Consider the following 22,859-nt stretch of genomic DNA (forward strand, 5'->3'; position numbering starts at 1 on the left):
GCACCCACGCCAGACGCTGCTGGCCCATAAATGCCTGGTACCTGCGGTCACCCTGTGTCTCAACTTTGCCGGCAGCTGACCCTGGTCACCCTGTTTTCCGAAACGTACCTCTACGTCACAGGCCACTCTTGGCTGCTTAAGCTGCACAATGAGCAGGTTGCTTTGCTTGCTGTCCTGCGCACAGTCGATCTCCGTGACAGGGAAGGCCTGCTGCTGGGTGTCCTCGCTGACACTCACCACGAAGAGCACTTCCGACGTCAGCAGCAAGCACCCTTCGTGCTCCTGGCCCGAGCCCCTCACCAGAACCACATCCAGGGCCATGTGGACTTCTGGTCTGCCCAGAGACTGAAGCATTTTCCTGTTTCAGAGGAGAAAAATGAGGCCAAAGCCAGCTTAGAAAAGATGGTCACTTATCAGGGCTCACTGTTTGTACCAAGGCAGAGGCCCTCACCAATCTGATTATTTCAGTTTGAAATGTAATTGTCACTTTGATTCTGATTCTGGTCAACAGAACCCAGCTCCTCCTGGAGACAAAGATATCCCTTGGCTTTGGTAATTCCTTTTCTCCCCATTAGAAATGTCACCCCTAATTAGAACACTGGCTCCATAGAGAATCTCAGGCCCTCTTGCAGGCCCGGGCACCTCTGCCAGTGCGCATCCTCCCCTGAGTGGGACGTGTGGGAGGGGGCATTGCGTCCTGCTGCCAGCCCAGATCCGTGGATGGCAGCCTTTCCCCAAAAACAGCTGCTCCTCTTGGGCTCCCCTGGAAGTGTGGCCCGTTAGCTTGAGAGCAAGCCAGGCCCTGTTAACATGCAGCGCACGTGTACAGTTGAACAAGTGTCTAGATAATTTTACCAGACGTATTTGACGTGGCTATTCGGAGCCTGGTCAGCATGCAGATCACTTGGCTGATAGCGCTGTTTGGGAAGCTGAGAAAGTCCAGCTCCGTGTAAAATACCTGTGGTAAGAGAAGTAAGGGAGTTTTACTAGCTGTTTTCTGGAAAACAGTTTCATGCTACAGTGATGTCATCTGCTTAAAGCCATCCATAAAATGCTACAGATCCAAAATGATATCACATCTTTGGAAGCAAGTATATAGATAATCATTAAACATTGCAATGCTCTTAACCCTGGTGATCTTATATTAGCTGCAAACTGAAATATGAATGAGCTACAGTCCAAGCATAGACTGGCAATTAGAGGACGCATAATGCTCCTGGGAGTAATCAGTCTGGAGCAATAGCTTACACATCATTTACAATTTATGTGATACAAAAGTCAAGATTGTTAGTTGACTTCCTTGCTTAATATTACAATACTTCCGTATCTCTGCTGTGGCTGGTGAAATAGAAAACACAACGTACACAGAGATGCACACAAAGGCACACGGTTTGTCTAGATGCAGTATTTAAGTGACTTAATCCAGCTGTTAAACATGAATCCATATACATTTATGAGTGCTCTTGGGGCCTCTGGTTTACTACGCGCTCTCCCTGTGCCAGCACCAGACGAGGGCACCCAGCAGCAGTCATGCAGCCCTCCAGAGAGACGCTTTGGAACCAAAGATGGTACAGCATGTGTGCCTTCCGAGGACTTGTAAATGTTTATAAACGAGGCACAGTCATTAGACTAAGAGTTAGTGGTTTGTAAAACCTTCAGTGCAGTAATAAAAGTTTTACAGGAATGATGGAAACCAGCAAGGCCCACGTGAGGCTCTGTTCTGAGGTGCTCTTACATAAGGGAGAGTTCCTCAGCCTTGGGAAACACACAGTGAGGGACAATGGCATTTTCAAGACCAGAGGAATTTATGAAGTATAAGTTGACTTTACCTCACTGCAGTCTATAGCAAAAAGGAATACTGTTTTTATTAACGTGTTAAGTATTTGATAAGGGAGCATTTAACTTTGTCCAGTTATAAGTTGCAGCAGTTCTTTTTGTCAGTTTCCCTGCGAGTGAAAATGTCATCCACAGAAGGAGTGAGAGACAGAACTTGAGGGGAAGGAGGTGAGGGGAAGAGCGGAGAGGAACACGTGTTCCTGTCTGTGTGGTCTCTTAAAGGAGCCTCTCCGGATGGTTGCCTGAGTGTGGGCACTCGTCTCCCGCTCTCTTCCTTTCAGACACGGGTTTTATGCCCTAGTGTGGGCTGCCTCTTGTCAGACCTAGTGAGGCGCAGGAGGCCGCAGTCAAATGCACCCTGCAGACTTTATGGCCAGATGCAGATACAGATGCAAAGCTCCTGCCCGTAGTTTGTGGTTCCAGCCAGCCAGCCACTTCATGACCAAAACGATGACACCGATTTTAGGTAAAAAGGTTAACAATTCCAGGGTCCCTGGCGGTCCAGTGGTTAGGACTCTGCACTTTCACTGCCAAGGGCCGAGTGTTCAGTGCCTGGTCGGGGAACTAAGATTCTGCAAGCCACGAGGTCCGGCCAAAAAAAAAAAAAAAAAGCTAACAATTCCAGTTGCCTGGTTCTGTAAAGTCACTTTAATGCGCTCTGCCAAGAATGCAGAAAATTAGCACAGGAGGAGGCGCTTCCTTTCGCACGCACCCACCGCTCCTGCGTGCACGTGTGTGTGTGGAGAGGCCTGGCACCAGCCTAATGCGGTAGTTCCACGAGCCCAAGTTCTCCGCACCTGTCTGCTCAGGGAAGGGTTTTCAGTGGCAGATCATGCACCTTCGCTGACACTGGCCAGGAGACTGGGCCTGGCTGCAAGAGCAGCACAGTTGCTGGCGAGAAAGCCATGCCTGACGCCAAGCTGCACGGGCAAGTGCATGCACCCACTGCCACACGCATGCTCCTCTCTCTCTCATTCTCCACATACATATGCATTGTCTTTTAAAGATATCTTCCTGCTTTGTAACTTACTTTTTTCTTTCAAGTTGCTCACCAGAAAAAGTAAGTCTACTTTCTGCTTCAATATATTGGATTTATTGCCCTCAACCTCTAACTGGTTACTTTGCATTAAAGTCGATTTTATTAAATGACTGTAAAAAGATTCTGTGACCTGTATATACTGAAATTATTAATTGATTTCCTGGCTTTATAATTTTATTATCGTAATTTATTAGTCATAGTCCAATTCAACTCTTTGTGTAAATAAGCATAAAGAAGTAAGAAAAAGGACTATTTATTTATAGATTTATCTATTTTATTTTTCACTCCTCTGTCATGTGAGGGGCTAGATTATCTTAGGGAAACCTTGGTATAATAACGCAAATTTATCGGTGATGTCTGAGTTGGCTGGTTCTCCAGGACTCACCGTAGCCAGTCTGTGACACGAGCTCAGCAGCCCCTCCAATGGGCTTCGTGAACACTCCCATGATTCCTTTCCCCACGCCGGAGATAACACCCTTGGCCTTGTGTCCTGCTGAACCATGAGCCTCCGATGTTTTCTGGAAGTTCTGCATTGGCTGATCGACTATACCAGCAATTGCACCTGAAAAACAAAAAAAGCCCCGGGTGAGGACTGATGCATAAAATCCTGAGAAAGAGAAAACCTTCAATCTGGAGCACAGTTTTGTTTGGATTGAAAATGAAACCCCACCCTCATTATAAAGCTCTTTACTATGCATTTGTTTACCATTTATCTAAGTACACTGAGGATGTGTTAGACATTATTATCTTCATCAAAACACAATGTTCAGACTGGGTTTGGCCCAACACAGGATCTGTGAAGTTCAGTTTCGAATTTAATAAACATGCCAGACTATTCCCAAGTGACACCCACACATCCTTTTCCAGAAATCAGGCAACACAGTTTAGGGACAAGAGCTAACAATTCCTTAGGAGGAGAGTGAGCCTAGTACATTTTCACTGAATCAAGAGGATGAAAAAACTGAAAAGGGCCAGCCCCTTTCCTTGTTCTCTCTTTTAGTAAGAATAAGAGCAATTATTTAATAGTAATGTAATGTTAATATGTTAATAATTATATGATAAGAGTAATTGTTGATATAGTAATTATTATTGCTATTATAGCAAATCTGTTTTGAGTGCTTACTGTGTGCTAAGAGCTTACTTGTAGGAGATCGTTAATTCCCACAACCCTAGGGAATCAGGCGTGGCTCTTACCCTCAGTTCCTAGACAAGGCCACCGAGGCACAGGGAGGTTAAGGAGTTTTTCCCAAGGTCACACAGCTGCCCTGCGCTTGAGCCAGGATTGGAGTCCAGGGAGTCGAGTCACAGCCTCGCTCTTAACCACCAAGCTATTCACTGATCCTGTTTATAAAACAGGCTCTTTCCTTTGCCAGTCTTGGAAGAATTTCCTTTTCTCTCACTTCAGCTGAGGTTTGGCCACTTACCGTTCACTTGAGAACAGCTACAAACCCTGCGCTCACGGCACTTTGCTCTAACGGCTCTCCCAAGGGGCAGCCAGGCCATGCTCGGAGCTGGAGGGCGAATCCCTCAGCCTCTGTGGGTCCCCCCCTTGCTCCTCTTACCTTGAGGGACCAGGGATGAGTTCGGCTAAAGGCCCCAACAGTCCAGATTTTTTGCCGTGTCAGAGGGAAGGGTTCCCTAACCCAGTAAGAGGTAGAAATTTCATTACAATTCTTGACAGAATTCTCTGTTTTCAGCTCAAACCTGCTAGGATTAATGAAAATGCACAGTCCCCTGGTAGAAATTGTAGTACATGTCAAATCCCATTATTCCAAATGCCACTAATTCAGTCTCCTGGGTAAAGGGAGATTTCCAGTTCTCAGTTAATGACCTGCTAATTTCAAGTAATATTCCATTGAACGAAATCCAGTAAAATGAAAGGCCAGTTCCTTTGGGTCAGTTGTAAAGCCAATGTTCTTCATGGATTCCACTCCTCTAAATTTTGACAGAGCCATTTAAGTTTATGTACTGACAGATTAAGAATGACCTGAGGCGACAGGTCTGTTTCCCAGCCTAGACCACCGCTTCCCAAACCTCTTAAAGAAATGATGAGGGAAGTGGAAGAAGCTGCTCACAGCTGGCCTGGGCCACCTTGGCTATCAGGGGTCAAGGGATGGCAGTCTCAGCACCCCCCAAGACACCCGGTGTCTTGGTGCTTGGGCTGGGAGCTCGCCTCCTGTTTTCAGTCTGAGGAATCTGATGTTCTGCTCTCCATCTATGAGGTCAGAAGTCAGGGCAGCTGGGAAGTATTAATGGAACCGGCTGCACTGGGAGAGGCAAGAACCCTGGGGTCTTCTCTTCAAATCATTTCATAGCAGACAGTTCAAAGTGAATAGCATCAAATCAAAGAACACAGACTTTGTGATTTCACTTTCTGATTTCTTTGAAAGATCTCCATGCTTAAGAGTAGAAAAGGTGGGGTAAATAATTACAAATTCACCAATAAGTTATTGCCTGTATTTCTGGTAGAAATGTCTTCTCTGAAGGGCAGATTGCCGTTAACACTATTAAAACAGAGTTGGGGGGCAGGTGAAAATCTCCCATTTTCCTTTAATGTGTCAGGCCTGACCAGCACAAGGAGCATAGAGCAGTGATTATCCACACAAGGCTCTGACTTGGATCTGCCTAAGTGCAAACCCGTATCACAGTGAAACTCCCCTTTGATCTTCCACTTTCTCCAGCCACCGGCCACGGTGAAGGCTCTGATAGATAAACTTTGATAGATAAATTCTTCAGGCAGCCCCCGAAGTGGAAAGCCTGAACCCTGTGACAAGGTGTTAGATGCTAAGAGGTAGAGAAGGAGCTGCAGGAGCGCATGCCCTGGGCCAGTGCCAGGCCCCAGGCGGGAGGCCGGCCTGTCACACACACCGACACCTCACTGGGCTCCAGGTGCGTGAGAGACCGGCAGCCCGGCCTGCGTCTGCAGCTGAGCCTGAGAGGCAGCTCTCCCAGGGCTTCAGAGGGTCTCTCAGGCAGTGTAATCCCGCTAAATCCCACAACTGGTAAATTATTTACTGCCATACACTCCAACTCTGCTCTGAGGCTTTAGTTAGCGGCGACTGATCCCCAAACTTGTCCGCTGGCATCAGGCCCACGGGGAGGGCAGCCACATGGAGCCGGCTGTGATGTGATGAAGTGAGGCAGGGAGGGAAGGGGCGCTTCCCCGGACCCCCCTCGTGTGCTGGGCAGGGCAGAAGCCGGATGTGCTTCCTTTCCTCTTTTTTTTTGGTCACACTGCGCGGCATGCGGGATCTTAGTTCCCTGACCGGGGATCGAACCCGTGCCCTCTGCAGGGGAAGCGTGGAGTCCTAACCACTGGACCGCCAGGGAAGTCCCAGACGTGCTTCCTTTCCTACCCTTTGCTGGAAGAGGAGGGCTTGCTCTGTGAAGCAAGGGAACTAAAAGACCCTCCCTCACCTCTTCTGTGACTTGCTCCCCAGCCTTAGGCAAAACTCACCGGGTCACTATCTATGAATGTTCTGCCTGTGTGGCTATTTTGGTACTGCCTTATGACATGTTGTAATTTTATTCTGAACATTTTTTTTTAAATCACAATAGCGGAGGCACAGGCCTGGGCTGGGACACCGCTCCACAGCTCACGTTCCAGGGACAAACGAACCCCACAGAGTGTATTAGGCATCCCGGCTTGAGGCTTGCTTGTTTTGACCACGACAGATGAGCAAACTGAGAAGGAAGCACGTCTGTTATTCCCAAATTCCCTTCTAACTGCAAAGCAGGGTGCTGATGGCTGAGGGCAGCATCAGCCGGACTGTGTGTTAAGCGCCTTCTCGGTGCCGAGCTCTTCACTCGCTCGCTCGCGAAACCGTCCCGACTCACCTGGTGGAGGCCTACGTGGTCGGGATTCCGAATGGCGTCCCGAGAGCGGCCGTCAAGGCAGGTGTGGCTGCTGGGAAAGCCAGCAGCGCTTCATCCAGCTCAGGCACGGGCCAGGGAAGCGAGTTCTGACATCCTGCCTTAGGTATTCACCAGGGAGAAGTCCCACCTGGGGGGGGACGTGCCGTGCAGCTGCGACACGGAGCTCACATCCTCTCTCAGCAGGCTCCAGGGTGAAGTAGAAAGTGGGGGCATCCGGGGAACGGATCTGGTAAACGCAGGCAAGCCTGATGCCAACTCTGCAGGCTAAACAGAGTTTTTCCAGAAGCCACTGCTTTCTGAAAACGGTTGTGGATTTCCTGCAGGAGCCTCCGCGGCATCTCTCTGCAGCCCAACACCTCCTCACTATCCCGGGGCGATGGGGCTGGGCAGGACAGCTAAAGACGTCCTTTGATTTTTCAAGTGCCTCATAACGCTCCACCGTGTCCCCATGAGGGCCAAGCCGAGTCAAGAAGGCCCATCAAACCCATAAACATTTGGGGGAAATGTATTTTTCCTACCCTGGAACTGTCAATTGTTCAGTCTCCCCACATCCTGATCGTTTCCAGGCTTGGAGCCCTCCAGGGTGGGTGACATGTGGGAAGGCCCAGGTTCTTGTCCTGCCTGGAGGTTTCACCTGGGCAAGTCACTTAACCTCATTCATGCCTAGGTTTGAATATCAAATAAGATGACCCATGTGAAAGTACTTTGACAACCCAGAAGTGTTATTTAAATATATTTTTTACTGACCAGGTCATTTATGTTTATGTCTTATAAAGGAAGAAACTGAGGAACTAGCATTTTGATTTCACCAAGCATGGCTTTCAAACTATTATATGATAATAGCTCTAACTTCAATCGGGCATTTACTGGCATTTGGCAGTTTCATACACCATTTCTGGGGATGGATTAAATGGCGACAAATCTATACTTTCCCAGGTGAGGGGACTTGGTTGGTCCTACTCTCCCCTTTCTTCCTGCCACACATCAAGGACCAGACGTTTTGAAATGACCCAGTGATTATGTGGGATACAGAGAATTCTTGAACTCTTCCAGGAAAGGAAGCTGGTTGGGCCAACCTTAGCCTGAGAAGCACAGAAATGGACACACTGCTCCACATGTGCTGCTGGGAGTGGAGCTCTTAGGGGCTCACAGACTCCACGAGCCTACTGTAGTTTCCACAGACAGGCTAAGTGGTTCCTTGCATGGATGAGTGAGTACAAAACATGATGGCTATAGCAAAGTTCAAAGGTTTAGGATTTTCTACCCTGGTTAATAACAGGAGCCATGCTGGAAAGGGTGACATCACAAAGGCAGAACCATGGCTCCCCACGTAACTGATTTCTACCATCAGGCACAGTTTTACACTGTGGAAAATGGGTGGTGGATGTGGGCTTCTCTGGGTGGGGAGAGAACAGATTAGTCAGGATGGGGACAGCCACGTGCCAGCCGGCTCAGGTCTCCTCTGCTGAGCGCCTCCATCCAAGAAGCGCTTGGACAGCGAGAAGGAAGCTCTCCTGCCCAGAGCAGAGGGCATGTAAATCCACGATTCTTAGCAGAAAGAGGTCCCACAGTTCCCAGATGATGGCTTGAGGGCTCCAAGATAACCTCACTGACACTTCCTGTGGTTACAGCAACTGAACCCACTGGACTAAAACTAAAGCAGAAATGCTCCTGCCACTGCTCAGATGTCTCTCTCTGCTGGGACACTCTCTGAAACCAGGCAACTCTTATAGTTCCTTTGCTACCAGAATATAATGAAGGTGCTGTTTACCAAACATGGACCCTATGCCTGGCACACAACTGACCAGCATTACTTCCAATAACGGCAGAGTAATTTTCAGCCCCAATTTACAAAAGAGAAGCTCTGAGGTCACAGAGAAAGGGCCTGGACACCTGAGCCTGGGGTCCGCTGGCTCCCGAGGACCGGGACCGGATCCCCCCCCCCCTCCCCCGCCGTCTGCCCTTCCCCAGAGCAGCCACTCTGCCGGCGGGGTCGCTCCTTGACCAGCTGCTCCACCCCGGGTCCCCGTTCCCACACATCATCACAGGACCGTGCCCCACACCACCGCAGGTGAGGGCTTGAACACTTTCTAGTAACTTAACCTGAAGTTGTAACATCTTACGACTTCCTCTCGGGGCCTCAGCTGGCCCCGCTGCGAGTCGGGGGGGTTATGTACAGAACCGCAGCCTGGAGAGAGGACAAATCCTTTCAAGCTCATCTTTTCTGACCTTTGCTCTCCCTGCTTTGGGCCACTTTGATCTCTGCAAGATGCACACTCCTTCAGATGCTCGGCAGGCAGGCTGCCAAGCAATACAGTTTTAAATTCCTTTGCAAACAAATAAACAAAAGATACCCTTGAAAATCCTGCTCTGTGAAATTTCAGCTCTGAAGCTTCCTTTTCATAGATTTTCCAAAGCAACTTATTTTTCAAACGTTTGTAATATTTGGAAATACCCCTAGCAATCTTCATCTCTAGCTATACCATCTGGCTGCTTGACAAATGGCAATTACTCGGAGTCAGGCAGATCTGGCATTCTTAAAAAAATAAAAGGGAAAAGTGGGCTCCTCACTGAAGTTTACATGACATTTGCACATTGCTCAAGTGCTTCCCAAACACAAGCAGGCGTTTGCAGTATCTGTGGCAGAGAGGCAGCAAGCGCTTCAGGAGGTTTGCCCGTTGCTCCCTTCAGCAAGCATGCAGCTGTGGGCTGCCGTCCTTGTGTTGACACCCCGCGCGCGGGGCCCTACGGAGTGAATGATGTCTTACGGAAGCCACGAGGACGCAGAGAGGCATCTCCCACCAGAGGCGAGGGAAGGCGGGAACGCGACCGGCGGGGAGCGCCCAGGTCCCAGGATGGCCGTGCGCAGCCGCACAAGGGCTCTGGAGAGGGTGCCGGTTCCAGAGCCCCGCTGGCCAGGGTAGGAACCAGAATGCGTGCCTTGGCCTCTCTGAGCCTCAGCATCTCTGCAGAAAGAGGGACAGCCCACAACCAGCCCTTGGGAAGTCCTGGGCCCCGGTCCCTGGCGGCCCCTTACCGAGCAGGCTGATGCCCAGCCGGGACAGGCCCTGCCGGAGCCCCTCGCCTAGGCTCTCCGGGAGCTGCCGCCGCCACTCCTCCTGCCGGTTGTAATGCTCCTCATCCAGCGAGAGCCGGTCCATGTTCCGGGCCAGGCTCGTGGCCAGGTTGGTGATGGAGGTGAGGGTACCTGAGGGCACAAGAGCACGTGGGTTGGTCTCCTGGTCACATAGACGGTGGCCCCTAGGGGAGTGGTCCCTGGAGCGCTGTGGGGGAGGGGAGAGGGAGGTGGAAGCACATCCGCCTTCTGGACTCGCCCATGGAGAGTGAGGGTGGCTTCCCCTCGATCAGTTTGAAGAAGCAGCCTTAAGACAATGAGGTGAAGATGAACACTTGCTGACAAGGGTGATGGCACTCCTGACAGCGGGTAGAATTAGAACCTCCGTTACCAGAAAAATGCCCACGGCCTCATAGGAGGCTATCATGCACTTTCATTTGACTGTTAGGGCTTGGCTAAAATAGTCAGTTTTGAAGTCCTCACTGAGGCCCAGTTTTGAAGGTTGCAATTTGCCTGCTCTGATTTGAAAGGGTAAGGTTATGTTGCTGAATTTTAAACAGATCGTAAAGGAATGTTTCTACTTTTATCATTTGACAGTCAGGAAATAATTATTATGCCACAGAGAATATGTGTGATTTTGATATTCAGGGTGTTAGCTGAAAAACAGTGAGGACAACAAAGGGAGTAAAGCATGTGAAAGCCACGATTCTGTCTGGTTTTCCCAAGAAAGGCTATTTCTGCATCTTGCTCAAGACAGTCATAATCCCCTCTAGCAAGTCTGCATAGACCCCAGTGAGCAAAACTGAAAGACATCAACGGACATATCCTGAAGCTAATGAATTAGTTCATCTGTTATTGGATGTCTAGTTTTCAGAAGAAATGGAAGATGTTGTTTTTGCAGCTGCATCTTAACCAGTCATCTGAAAAGAAAAAATCCACGTACACACACACAGACAAACCAAACAGATTTTCCTAAGAGAAGGAGAGAACAAGTGTAAAAAACATTCAGTGAGTCACTAGGCTAAAATTACTGCTGGAGTGCAATTTAGCAAGTGTTGGTTGTCTTATTTTAAAATAAAAACAACAGAACCACAAAGATTCAAGTGTCAAGAGTGAGAAATCCACCAGTGACTCATCTGTGAGTTCCTGCAGCTTGGCTCACAGGCCTCCCGGATGACCGGGGCCCCGGGGGAGTGGTCCTGTGATTGTCCATGGAATTTGGTTTATTGCTCTTGCTGTTCTCTTGCCAGTCCCCCTCTATGGATCATGGGTTCTCATATTTCGAGCTCAAGTCTTGTTTGAGGCCTTCTAGAGACTTCTGTAACCTGCCCACTCATAACAGAGTTGCAGTACTGTTGACAGTAAAAAGCGTTTTATGGGGGAGGAGGCCTTTGCCCTGTTTCCCCTGCCTCCTGCTGAGAAGAAACGGGGACTCAGATGGCCCTTGTTAGTTCCCGAGTCACTGCCAACCTGACCAAAATATGGGCAAACAAACACACGGATGAAAGGAAAGCACGCTCTCCTTGTGGGCGGCAGTTTGGCTTCTGCGCCTGATGACCCGTCTGGGCCACAAGGTGGCACTGTTTACGTGGCGTGCTAGGGAAAAGCTGGCTCTTTCACCTCCCAATCGGCTTCCACGTCAAAATGTATCCATAGCCTTACAAAAGTTATGACAACTGTATCTACATTTAAAAAAATATGATGAGGCAACACAGTGTAGGATTTCTGATGTTTAGCAGAAGTCTTGAACACCTTTAATATTTCTGTATTTATCACATGGAATAACAGTTGAGCCAATCCTTGTTTTCCCATTGGGAGGTTTCAAATTCTGAAGTTTCTGAAACATTTTCACACACTACAGGCAAGCAGTGATCTGTTTAAAATATAAGACATTATATATGAGCTTTGTTACAAATCCAACACTTCACTGCCAGCTAACAAGCCAAACAAAGTTAGAGGCAAACTTAATTCACTGAAAACTTTTAACACGTTCTTTAAAAATAAAAAATAAGAGAGGGAAGGAATGAAAATAAGGCCTCATTACAAGGAACCCGAATAGCTACCTTTGGAAATGTGCTTCACAAATGATGTCGTCCCTCTGGAAACTCCGCTCACAAAGGCTCCCGGGCCTCGGGTCAGGCCCTCGTACGGAAGCCTGAAGAAATCGGCAATCCCATTCCCGATGCTTCGCACCAAACTTGCCGGGCTGCCAAGGATTTCCAGGGATCCAACCACCCAGCCTGTGAGGGACCAAAGGGAAGGGGTTACTGAAATCTTAAACACAGCACTTTCAACATATGGGACAAGTGACCCATTTTCCCTGCAATTCATTTTTCACACTAGAATGGAGAATGTAATAAGCTCCTTTGGAGCAAAATATGGGAAATAACTCATTCACTATGAATTCATAAATGGCAAACTTTCATACTTTATAAATCAAAGTGATCCTTTTGGCGGCCTCACAAATAGCTTTAATATGACTTCCCTGCCCGAGCCTCCCGTATTCCTGCTAAAAGGGACCCGTGTGCAGGGGACGATGCTCCCGCCCCCAGGAAAGGCAGTCCCTGGGGCTGCAGGTGTTCGCAGGCCGGGAAGTTACCCTTAAAACCTCCTTGGGCAGCGGAGGCACCAGGATGAGGAGGAGACGCCTGGTCAGGGGAGGAGGCCAGATGCTAAATGCGGTGTTGCAAAGGGGATGCACAGTTCTGACAAGGATGGAGCAGTTATTTTTAATCTTTCCCAATCCTACCAAGCTGAGCGCTTCCCTTTGGAGTGGAGCTGGAGCCAGAGAAATGTTTCCCCTTCAAGCCCAGCTTCAGTTGTGTAAACTCTAGTGACAGGGACATGCTGATTAGGTTAGTGAGAGGGGCGTGTTCCCCGCGAATGTCCCAGGAGGGGAGCTTTGGATCTGGTTTCCTACTTGAGCTGGGGCTCGCCAGGAGCCGGCCCGCTCAGCGGCGGCCCGACTGCCGAGCGCTCGGCCCCGTGGGAACGGGGCTGTGGTGTGGAGGCTGGAGCGGCTCCCCTTCGCCTTCCTCCCCGGGTGGGGGGCTCGGGGCTCTCGCCCGGAGGACGGGAGGTGCGGGCAAGGGCCGGGGGCTCAGGAGAGGAGGATGCCGAACAGACAGCTCCCCCCGGGACACCATGGCCTCTCCAGCCCAGGGCGGCGAGCGCTTTAACGGGGAGGCCGCGGGGACAGGACCCGTGTGGGAGCCGATCCTGCCCCTCCCCAGCAGGGTTTTGGAGGCCAGGCCTGTGACAGAGACCTCCCAGTCAAGTCATCAGTCCCAGAGGGTAGGGAAGGTGCGGGTGCAAGAGCCAAGCCAGAGCCCTGAAGGGCTCCCAGGCCCAGCCCTTGTAGAGAGGAACGTTCTTAAATTTTGAGCCCACCTCTCTTCTCTGGAACATTAGAAGACAACACTAGGGTTTAGGTTAAAAGAGGGAATAACTTCCAGAAGATGCAGATTATAAATGGAAGCGCCTATGGGCGCCAGGCATTCAACTCCCTCAATTCTCACAGCAACTCTTCAAGTCCTAGTACCTGCCTCCGTGCAAATTCAGATTAGCCAAGGACTGAGCCTCTCCCTGGGTTCAGGGACTGTTCCAGGCGCAGGGGACAGAGCCTGCTCCGACACGGTGTCACCCCGTCTCCACCATCTCAAGGGCAGGCAGGACAAGGAGGAAACTGCGGCTCAGAGGTTGACTCAGTTCACAGTCTCCCCGCCGTTTAGACACGTGCGAGGGTTCCAAGCCAGGTTTAGCTGGTTCCAGAGCCCACCCTCCCTCTTCCTGGGAGCCCAGGCTGCGCTGAGTAGGCAGGGTACCGTGGAAGGCTGTGGAATAGTCTCCCTTGGAGGACCTTCTCTGGAGGTGAAGAAACAACAAATTTCCTTTAGCTTGGCATAGTTGTAAGGTTCGCCTGGAGGCAGAAGATTGGACTAGAAACATCTTAATTCCCCTTCTCTCCTAAAGTTCCACATAGAGATAAAGAAAGGTGCGTAGCTACTGCCAAGCAAAGACCACTCACTCTACAGTGGGCCCATTCAGGCCAGGGCAGCGGGGCACAGGGTGTGTGGAAAGCACCCAGCCTCACCTTCTAGCCCTCACCCCGGCTACGGGACGGTGCGGGAGACTCTCCTGGGTTAGGTTCACTGCTGATGGGAAGGCTACGTGTGGACCAGCGCTACTTCTCAGTGGCATCTGAGATGGCCAGAAAAGGACCAAAGCACCTGAGGGCATTCCTTCTTTAATTATTTCCCTCCAAAAGCACATGTATCTTTTTCTTATCTGTTTCCAGACTTTTGTTGAAAACAAGTGCCTGTCTGGCTTCCCATGAAACTGAGCCTTGGAGGTAGAGGGGGACCCCAGGAAGTTACAGAGCCCACATTCTTTTCTTCAAATAGGGTCAGTTGTTACTCATTTCTAACTACTTTACTGTTAAAACCTCTACAAGTACCTCCCTAGAAATGAGGTCAGGGTATTTCAGTCATCCCAATGAGGAACCTTCTAATCAAGTCCAGTGGGTGAATACTGACCCATGTGAGATGCAGAGGCAACTTGCCCACTCCCAGGCCAGCCCTTTCCTTTCCTCTACTAGAATGCCAGTACATGCTCTTTAAGATGCTTCTACCCAGGGGTAACCTCCTACCATCTTCCCATTTCCAACTCTTGCAAAAATCACTGCTTTCCTCCAGATAATCTTCAGATTGTCTGCAGGCCTTTAGTGACAGAATTCCCAGCAGGCCTAAAAACTTGGCCCTCTGTTTCAGAATTTCTTGTCTCAGCATATAATGAGATTGGGACAACAGCTTAGAGAACTTTTAGGTGGATTACAAAAAATCCAAACAGAATGTTCTTGTGAAAGCTCATGAAAAACAAAACAAAGAGAGATCATTTTTAGCACATAGGCTGCAGGGACGTGGTTCCTTGGTGGTCACAGTTGGAGTTTCTCTGCCAGCTCATTACTCTGATGGGTGCTCCCCACATCTCAGCCTAATGTGATGACCAGACGGACGGGAAGCTTATTCCTTCCCAGGCTCCAGAGCAGAGCTCAGTAACCTACAGGCATGCTTCTCAGGTTAAAAACAAAAACTGCCTGAAAGAGTAGGTTTTTAATATACCCGTCCATTAAATTTGAAATCGTAGCTGCTTGTTTTTAAATAATATCCTAGCAAGAGGGAAATATTTTCTTCATTGTTGTACAAGCTATCAAAACAACAGTTCCCGGGCAGGGCCCTCCCCTGATCTTGCCCTTTTCAGTTGAGAGTTCTGGGTAGCGCTCTAACTCTATGAATTTCTTTATGGAGAAAATGTAATCTTAGCAGTAGGGCAACTACATGGGTCAGTCACTGCTACAATGTTACCTTATATGGGAATGCACCCACCAAGTACAACATTACCAAGGTCTCTTGTTTGTTACTTTCAGAAAGGAAGACCTCCATGCTCTTTACCAGAAGGGGCTGCAAGACCCGCTCTGGTTGTTTGGTGTCGGGTGCTGGAATGCATGGGAACGCGAGGAGCCAGATTATCAGACTGAAACCACTTTAGAGTGAATTTAGGTCAAGAAGGCGTGTTCCGAAGCCAATCACCATAGGGTATCAGGAGACAACTTGGTCTCCAAAGCAACCTTCAGTGCACAGCGCTCCCCATACAACATTTTGTACACATGTTCAAAGCACCCCCTGCGGACTCCCCCCGCCCCGGGCTCAGGCCTGTGGAGAGGCTGAGATGCCTACAGCCTTCTCTTTGCCATCTGTCTAGACAGGCAGGGCTGCGCTGGGTAGGTAGAAGGCTCTTTATGCCTCTTGACGAGCACACAAATCCTCTGAATTTCTCACATGGAGCTATTCATGGACTGTAATGAAGAAAGCTAAAAACCCAGAACTGGATTTCTTTTAGGCCCAGGACCTGAGGGCCTGGGCTGGTTTTTCTGGCCACACTAGTGCCCTAGCATAGAGCCTTGTGCCTGCAAGCAGCTGAAAAGCGTTTGCTAAATGGGATTAAAATTCTGTTATATAACAGCAAATATAAGAGCTACTATTGCCTGAGTGTTCATTAAGTGCCAACCAAAATTCAGGGTACTTTACATACTTTCACTTTTTCCTGTCAAAAATCTTAAAACCCATTTTATGGATGAGGACACTGAGACATGGGAGGTTCAATAACTTGCCCAAGGCCTCACAGCCGGCAGTGGCAGAGTCTGGATTCAAATCCATTACTGTCTAACTGCAAAGGCTGTGCTCTTCACCTCCCACCAAGCTGCTTCCCTATGTCTTGAAGTCAGTAAGCCCACCCCAAAGCCTTTCCTTTCTGCTCAGGCTCCGGCTCATCGTGGCCCCTTGGCTGTGTCCTCACCTGCTCTGAAGAGAGCCCCCGCGGCATAGTGCATGGCCAGGGCGTGGACGAGCTGCCTGGCCGTGGTGAAGATGGGGCCTCTTTCAAACACTGAGAAGGAGAGCGGGGTGTGGTCGGAGGCTATGTACAGCTTGAGGGAAGCGTGGATGCTGACGAGGAGATTCACCGGCTGTATCACCAGCTTCCGTAACTTCACAGGATGCACCAGGGCCCTGGCGTGCTGCCTGACCTGCACGGGCAACACCTGTTTCCCACCTGCGAAGGCCGCAGGGTGACCGGCCGGGTTGCTGCTAGGAAGGTAGGTCTCAAACAAAGTTTTGATGTAGTAGACAAATGTATCTTCCACATATAAGCGGGCAGGTTTCAGTTCAAAACTGAACTCGTTAATATCAAATAAGAAGCTCTTGCCCTCAGTTAAGGTGAGGCAGAGTTTGATGAAACAGTTTTTCTTGTATTCTTCCAAATCTTTGTTGGACGTAAGGAGACTCTGCATCTTGGAACAGTGAATAGACTCTGTCTTCTCCCCCTGGCAGACCAAGACAGCGAAGTGGAAATTGGACTTGTTATATAGCTGGTTGTCCAACTGCAGGTCCCTACAGCAGACCTCCACACAGTAAAGGTGAAAGAGGGCGGTGGCCGTCTCTTCCCCAGGGACGTGACCAGCCACCGGGGCTATTTGGAGAAAAACGCTGTCCAGTGTAAGTCTCAGGAGCTCAGACGATACTCTGTGGTGGGTGAGGTCATCAAACACCGCCAGGCTCAACTGAGTGATGAACATTTTAAATGTCACAATCTTCTCCAGAGTTCTACGGGAGAAAGGGAAAAGAACAATGAGTCTCCCCTGCTTTTCTTTTCCTCCCTCCCTTTCTTCCTTAATGTCTTAGTTTTTAATGATAGTGCCTTATTAAACACCTCCTGACGTCCCATCAGATTCCCGTAAGAAACAAATAAGAACTCAACTTTCAGTACATTGTGTCTGGACAGAGCCGGTCATACTCCAACAGTATTGGGAAATGTTCCCAAAGGGACTATTACAAGTTCTTGTCGTGTTGCTGTATCATGTTTCCCTTATCAACACCAGATTTTTTATTCTCAGATCCCTCTAGTTCTTTGTGCACTAATTCTCTGTCATGATCATCACAAAGCAGAAAGTCATAATAAAATAACCAAGATGCCTTATGCTGGAAAAGTACAGCAAGCAGAAGAAAACTCATCACGAGCCCACAGCACAACAGCCCAGCCACCAGCGTGTCAGGCCATGTACTCTGCTCCCCCCGCCACGTTTAGAGCTGAGCTGCCCATCGCGAGCCCCTCTGACGTGCGCTAAACCACTGGGCTCTCACTCCCGTCAAGGTCATCTCTCCAGAAATTCACCCCTTTTCTGTATCGTTTTTTCTTCACTACTAGCAGCTTATAAACATGCTCTTATTTCTCTTGTCTTAAAAAAATCCCTCTCGTAACTCTATCTCCCCCTCTAGCTATCACTCATTTTCCTGATCCTCTTTACATAAAAACTCCAAAGCATATACACCTTGTCTGCTATTCCTCACTTTCCATTTTCTCTTAACCTTGCTCCAGGCAGGCCTTTGTCCCCACTCGTCTACCAAAGCAAGTCTCGTCAAGGCCCCCAAGGGACTTCCATGTGGCTAAATCAAATGACGGGCATTTAGTTTGTGACTCATTCACCCTACAATGGCATTTGACGGGGTCGATAACTTCCTCCTTCTGGAAAAACTTTCTTTGCATGTCTGCTCTCAGCTCTTGTACGTCTGGTCACTCAGCACCTATGGGACACCCTCCTCTTAAAGTTAAGGTGCCCAGGGTTGAGCCCTTGGTCCTCTTCTCTTCCCATCTCCACTCACTCCCCTTGGAGACCTTCATCCAGGCCTATGATTTGACGTGCATCTATATGCTGATGACTTCCAAAGTCACATATTCGGCCTAGAACTCCCTGTGAACTCTGATCTTGTACTTCTAGCTGCCCATCCACACAGTAGTGACTTACACGTCTCAAAAGACATCTCAAGTGGTCACGTCTGTAGTCAAACTCTTGATCTCACCCCCAATCCCACATACAGTCGTTCTCATCTTAGTTCATGACAACCACATCCTACCAGGGGCTCAGACCAAAAATTTTGAAATCCTCCTTGATGCCTCTATTTTCAACCCTTATCCAATGCGCCAGGGAAATCCCATTGGCTTTTCCTTAAAATACGTCCCAAATCTGACCAGTTCTTACCACTTTCCCTGACAGTGTAGCCTAAGCCATCACCATCTCTAGTGTGAATAACTGTAATAGTCTCCTGACCAGTCTCCCTGCTTCCTCCTGTGCTTCTCTATAGTCTACTGCAAAAGCGCAGGGAACTATATTCAATATTCTGTGACAAACCATAATGCTAAAGACTATGAAAAAGAATATATATGTGTATAACTGAGTCACTTTGCTGAACAGAAGAAATTAACATTGTAACACTGTAACACTGTAGATCAACTATACTTCAATAAACTTAAAAAAATAAAGCTGCCAATGGTCTTCTAAAAATTTAGGTCACATCATGTAACTTCTCTGCTCAAAAAGCTCCAGTGACTTCCTGGTTTCACTCAGAAGTAAAACGAAGCCCTACACGACGTGTCCCCTCCTTCTAGCCCTTCCCTCCCTGACCCCAGGCACTAGTGCCTTCCTGTTCACCCTCTACACTTGGCCTGCACTGGCCTGTTCCTTGCTCCTCCAATACGCCAGGCACACTGCTTCCGACCTTTGAACTGGCTGTGCCCTTTGTCTGGAAAGCTCACCCCAGATGACCACACATTACTAACCCCCTCGCTGCTTTCAAGTTGCTCAAATGTCAACTTCCTGGTGAGGCTTACCTACACCAGTTTTTCAAAACTACACTCTCTCTGTCCCTGTGCCCAGGTACTACTAGTCCTTCCCAGGCTCTGTTCTTATCCCTGCAGAACTCCAACTTTCTACTGAACCATAAAATTTCCTTTTTTATTATGTTTATTCTCTGTCCTCCTTTTCCCCACCTATGAGAATGTGATCTCCTCGGGAGCAGGGATTTTGGGCGTTTTGGTCACTGGTGTATCCTCATCCCTACAAGAGCACCGGCATCCAGTAAGCACTTGAAAAATATTTGCTGAACAAATGAATTAAGGAAATACAAGCAAATCCTTGTTCCTTTCCTATTTCTACCACTGAATGCATGGATTGTTGCTACTGTCATAACAATGCCCTCCTAATGCCCTAGATAAAACGTTCCTGAAATTGTCGTGTGGGCTTGAAATTTTGGGCTATGCAAGTCAAAATTTAGTCTCCGGTTTTGTTACACTATTAATTTTTTTTACAAACACTTCTGGGCAAAGGAAATAGTCTACCCAACCTGTCTGAAATATTACAAATTCAAATTAATGATAATTTGGCAAGGTCCAAATTAATGAGTTCTTAACCATATATGAAAAGCAAGGAAATTAAAAAAAAGGAGCTTAAACAAATGTATAAAAGTTGATATTACTATTTCATATTTTAAATAAAAATTTAAAAAATTAAAATTTTTCTGATTATAAAGTACATTCTTCTTGTAGAAAATTAAAATACAGAAAATTATTAAATAATCACTTATAACCGCACATCCATTAACAATTTTGATTCTTTTCTTTTCAGTGTTATTTCTAGGAATGTTTTCTTTGTGTATGTGTGAGAATGTGTGTGCATATATGTACTTGTATGTGCACATAACTAGGATATTTATATGTTCAATTTTATATTCTGTTTGCTTTATTTAAGAGTCATCATATGTATTTTTCTATTCCACTAAAATCCTATAAGTCTTTTTTCTGTGGATATACCATTTACGGTACATTTATGTATCATCTATTCCCCTGCTGATGGGGTTTGTACTCTGAATATTTTGCCATTATAATTAGCAATGTGATAAAATCTCTCTGCATACCTTTGCCTACTTCTCTAATTATTGCTTTAACTCTCAAGCTCTTAAAACTGTTAAAAGTGGAATTTCCAAGCCAGAGGGATTTTAAAGCCCTTGATACATATTGCTAAAGTGCTTGCCAGAAAATAGTAACAATTTACACTTTTACTAGGACTCTATACGATGGAACATCATTGTTAATTCAGTAAGTAATATCCTATTTAAATTTGCATTTCTTTGATTACTTGTGTTTCCTCTTCCTTGAATTTTCTGTTCGTGTCTTTTGCCCTTGTTTAATTTTTGGAAGGAGGGACTATCTTCATATTATTCCTACTGAATTATATGAGTTCCTTTAAATTAAGGATAATAACTCTGGTTCATATTTGTAAAACCTGATGGCAACACTCAGGTTGAACAGGGGAAAATGTGGCTCTTAGAGGTGACTTTATTTTTGCTGTAGCTAAGTCTAATTACTAATTACTAGGTGGTTGTGTGGATAGAGAAGTATTAATTTGCATTTCATGCTAATGATAATGTATAATTCTAAGATGCATGTCTTAGTTTGTAAATCAGCTTGTTAAACTCACCACAGAAGAACTGGAAGGGGTACCCACGGAAGATGATATATTGCTTCTTATTATGGGTGTAATTTAATGCTAATAACCATACCCTTTATGGATTATACAATAATTAACCAAAAGCCTTAATGTATATATTTGGATGACAAAGAATGGCAAATAGTAGGTTTACAACTTTATAACAGGAAACATACCCTGCTGATACTGGGATACTAATTAAGCCTACCTGTTGGTATTAGTTAAAATAGGTCCAGCTTTTCCTTCTGGGGCCACAGTGATGAAGACTGTGCCACACTGATGGACAGTGTCCACATACACACAGCCAAAGCCAGTCAGGAACACAACCTGCAAAACGAATACTCAAAATCAGATTGAAAAGCAATAAGAAACACTATTGAAATGGCTTCAAATGTCCTTTTTTTTTTTAATTTTTATTAGAGTATAGTTGCTTTACAACGTTGTGTTAGTTTCTACTGTATGGCAAAGTGACTCAGCTATATGTATACATATATCCCCTCTTTTTTGGATTTCCTTCCCATTTAAGTCACCTCAGAGCATTGACTAGAGTTCCCTGTGCTATATATAGTACGTTCTCATTAGTTATCCATTTTATACATAGTATCAATAGTGTATATATGTCAATCCCCATCTCCCAATTCATCCCACCCCCTCTTTCCCCCCGTGGTGTCCATACATTTGTTTTCTGTCTGTGTCTCTGTTTCTGCTTTGCCAATAAGATCATTTATACCATTTTTCTAGATTCCACATATATGCGTTAATATACGATATTTGTTTTTCTCTTTCTGACTTACTTCACTCTGTATGACAGTCTCTAGATCCAGCCACGTCTCTACAAATGACCCAATTTTGTTCCTTTTTATGGCCGAGTAATATTCCATTGTATATATGTACCACACCTTCTTTATCCATTCCTGTTGATGGACATTTAGGTTGCTTCCATGTCCTGGCTACTGTAAATAGTGCTGCAATGAACACTGGGGTGCATGTGTTTTTTTGAATTATGGTTTTCTCTGGGTATTGCCCAGTAGTGGGATTGCTGGGTCATTTGGTAGTTCTAGTTTTAGTTTCTTAAGGAACCTCCATACTGTTCACCACAGTGGTTGTATCAATCTACATTCCCACCAACAGTGCAAGAGGGTTCCCTTTTCTCCACACCGTCTCCAGCATTTACTGTTTGTATATTTTTTGATGATGGTCATTTTGACTGGTGTGAGGTGATACCTCATTGTAGTTTTGATTTGCATTTCTCTAATAATTAGTGATGTTGCACATCTTTTCATGTGCTTCTTGGCCATCTGTATGTCCTCTTTGGAGAAGTCTATTTAGGTCTTCTGCCCATTTTTTGATTGGGTTGTTTGTTTTTTTGATATTGAGCTGCACGAGCTGTTTGTATATTTTGGAGATTAATCCTTTGCCAGTTGCTTTGTTTGCAAATATTTTCTCCCATTCTGAGGGTTGTCTTTTTGTCTTGTTTATGGTTTCCTTTGCTGTGCAAAAGCTTTTAAGTTTCATTAGGTCCCATTTGCTTATTTTTGTTTTAATTTTCATCACTCTAGGAGGTGGGTCAAAAAAGATCTTGCTGCGATTTATGTCAAAGAGTGTTCTGCCTATGTTTATGCAATCCATATCAAATTATCAATGGCATTTTTTCACAGAACCAGAACAAAAAATTTTACAATTTGTATGGAAACACAAAAGACCCTGAATAGCCAAAGCAATCTTGAGAAAGAAAAACGGAGCTGGAGGAATCAGGCTCCCTGACTTCAGACTATACTACAAATCTACAGTAATCAAGTCAGTACGGTACGGGCACAAAAACAGAAATATAGATCAATGGAACAGGATAGAAAGCCCAGAGATAAACCCACGCACCTATGGTCACCTAATCTATGACAATGGAGGCAAGGATATACAATGGAGAAAAGACAGCCTCTTCAATAAGTGGTGCCAGGAAAACTGGACAGCTACATGCAAAAGAATGAAATTAGAACATTCCCTAACACCATACACAAAAATAAACTCAAAATGGATTAAAGACCTAAATGTAAGGCCAAACACTATAAAACTCTTAGAGGCTTCAAATGTCTTAAGTTCTGATTCAATACCACAAACACTTCCTGGTTATATTTCTTTATATCCATGTGTAGAGGCTA

General features: G+C 46.8%; 1 protein-coding gene across 9 annotated transcripts in view; it reads right to left on the reverse strand.

Annotated features, from left to right (window-relative positions):
* Positions 1-22,859, reverse strand: part of VPS13B (vacuolar protein sorting 13 homolog B) — a 766,991-nt gene that overhangs the window by 5,179 nt on the left and 738,953 nt on the right. For all 9 annotated transcript variants that reach the window (XM_059902238.1, XM_059902239.1, XM_059902241.1 and 6 more), the window contains exons 55-61: positions 20,912-21,030; positions 16,182-16,987; positions 11,891-12,067; positions 9,789-9,959; positions 3,261-3,437; positions 856-958; positions 109-358 (exon numbers count right to left, since the gene is read on the reverse strand). In XM_059902238.1, the coding sequence (XP_059758221.1) occupies positions 109-358; positions 856-958; positions 3,261-3,437; positions 9,789-9,959; positions 11,891-12,067; positions 16,182-16,987; positions 20,912-21,030 (1,803 nt within the window). The remainder of the gene's footprint in view (positions 1-108; positions 359-855; positions 959-3,260; positions 3,438-9,788; positions 9,960-11,890; positions 12,068-16,181; positions 16,988-20,911; positions 21,031-22,859) is intronic.

The sequence above is a fragment of the Balaenoptera ricei genome, chromosome 17 (genome assembly GCF_028023285.1).
Source record: "Balaenoptera ricei isolate mBalRic1 chromosome 17, mBalRic1.hap2, whole genome shotgun sequence".
Taxonomy (NCBI): domain Eukaryota; kingdom Metazoa; phylum Chordata; class Mammalia; order Artiodactyla; family Balaenopteridae; genus Balaenoptera; species Balaenoptera ricei.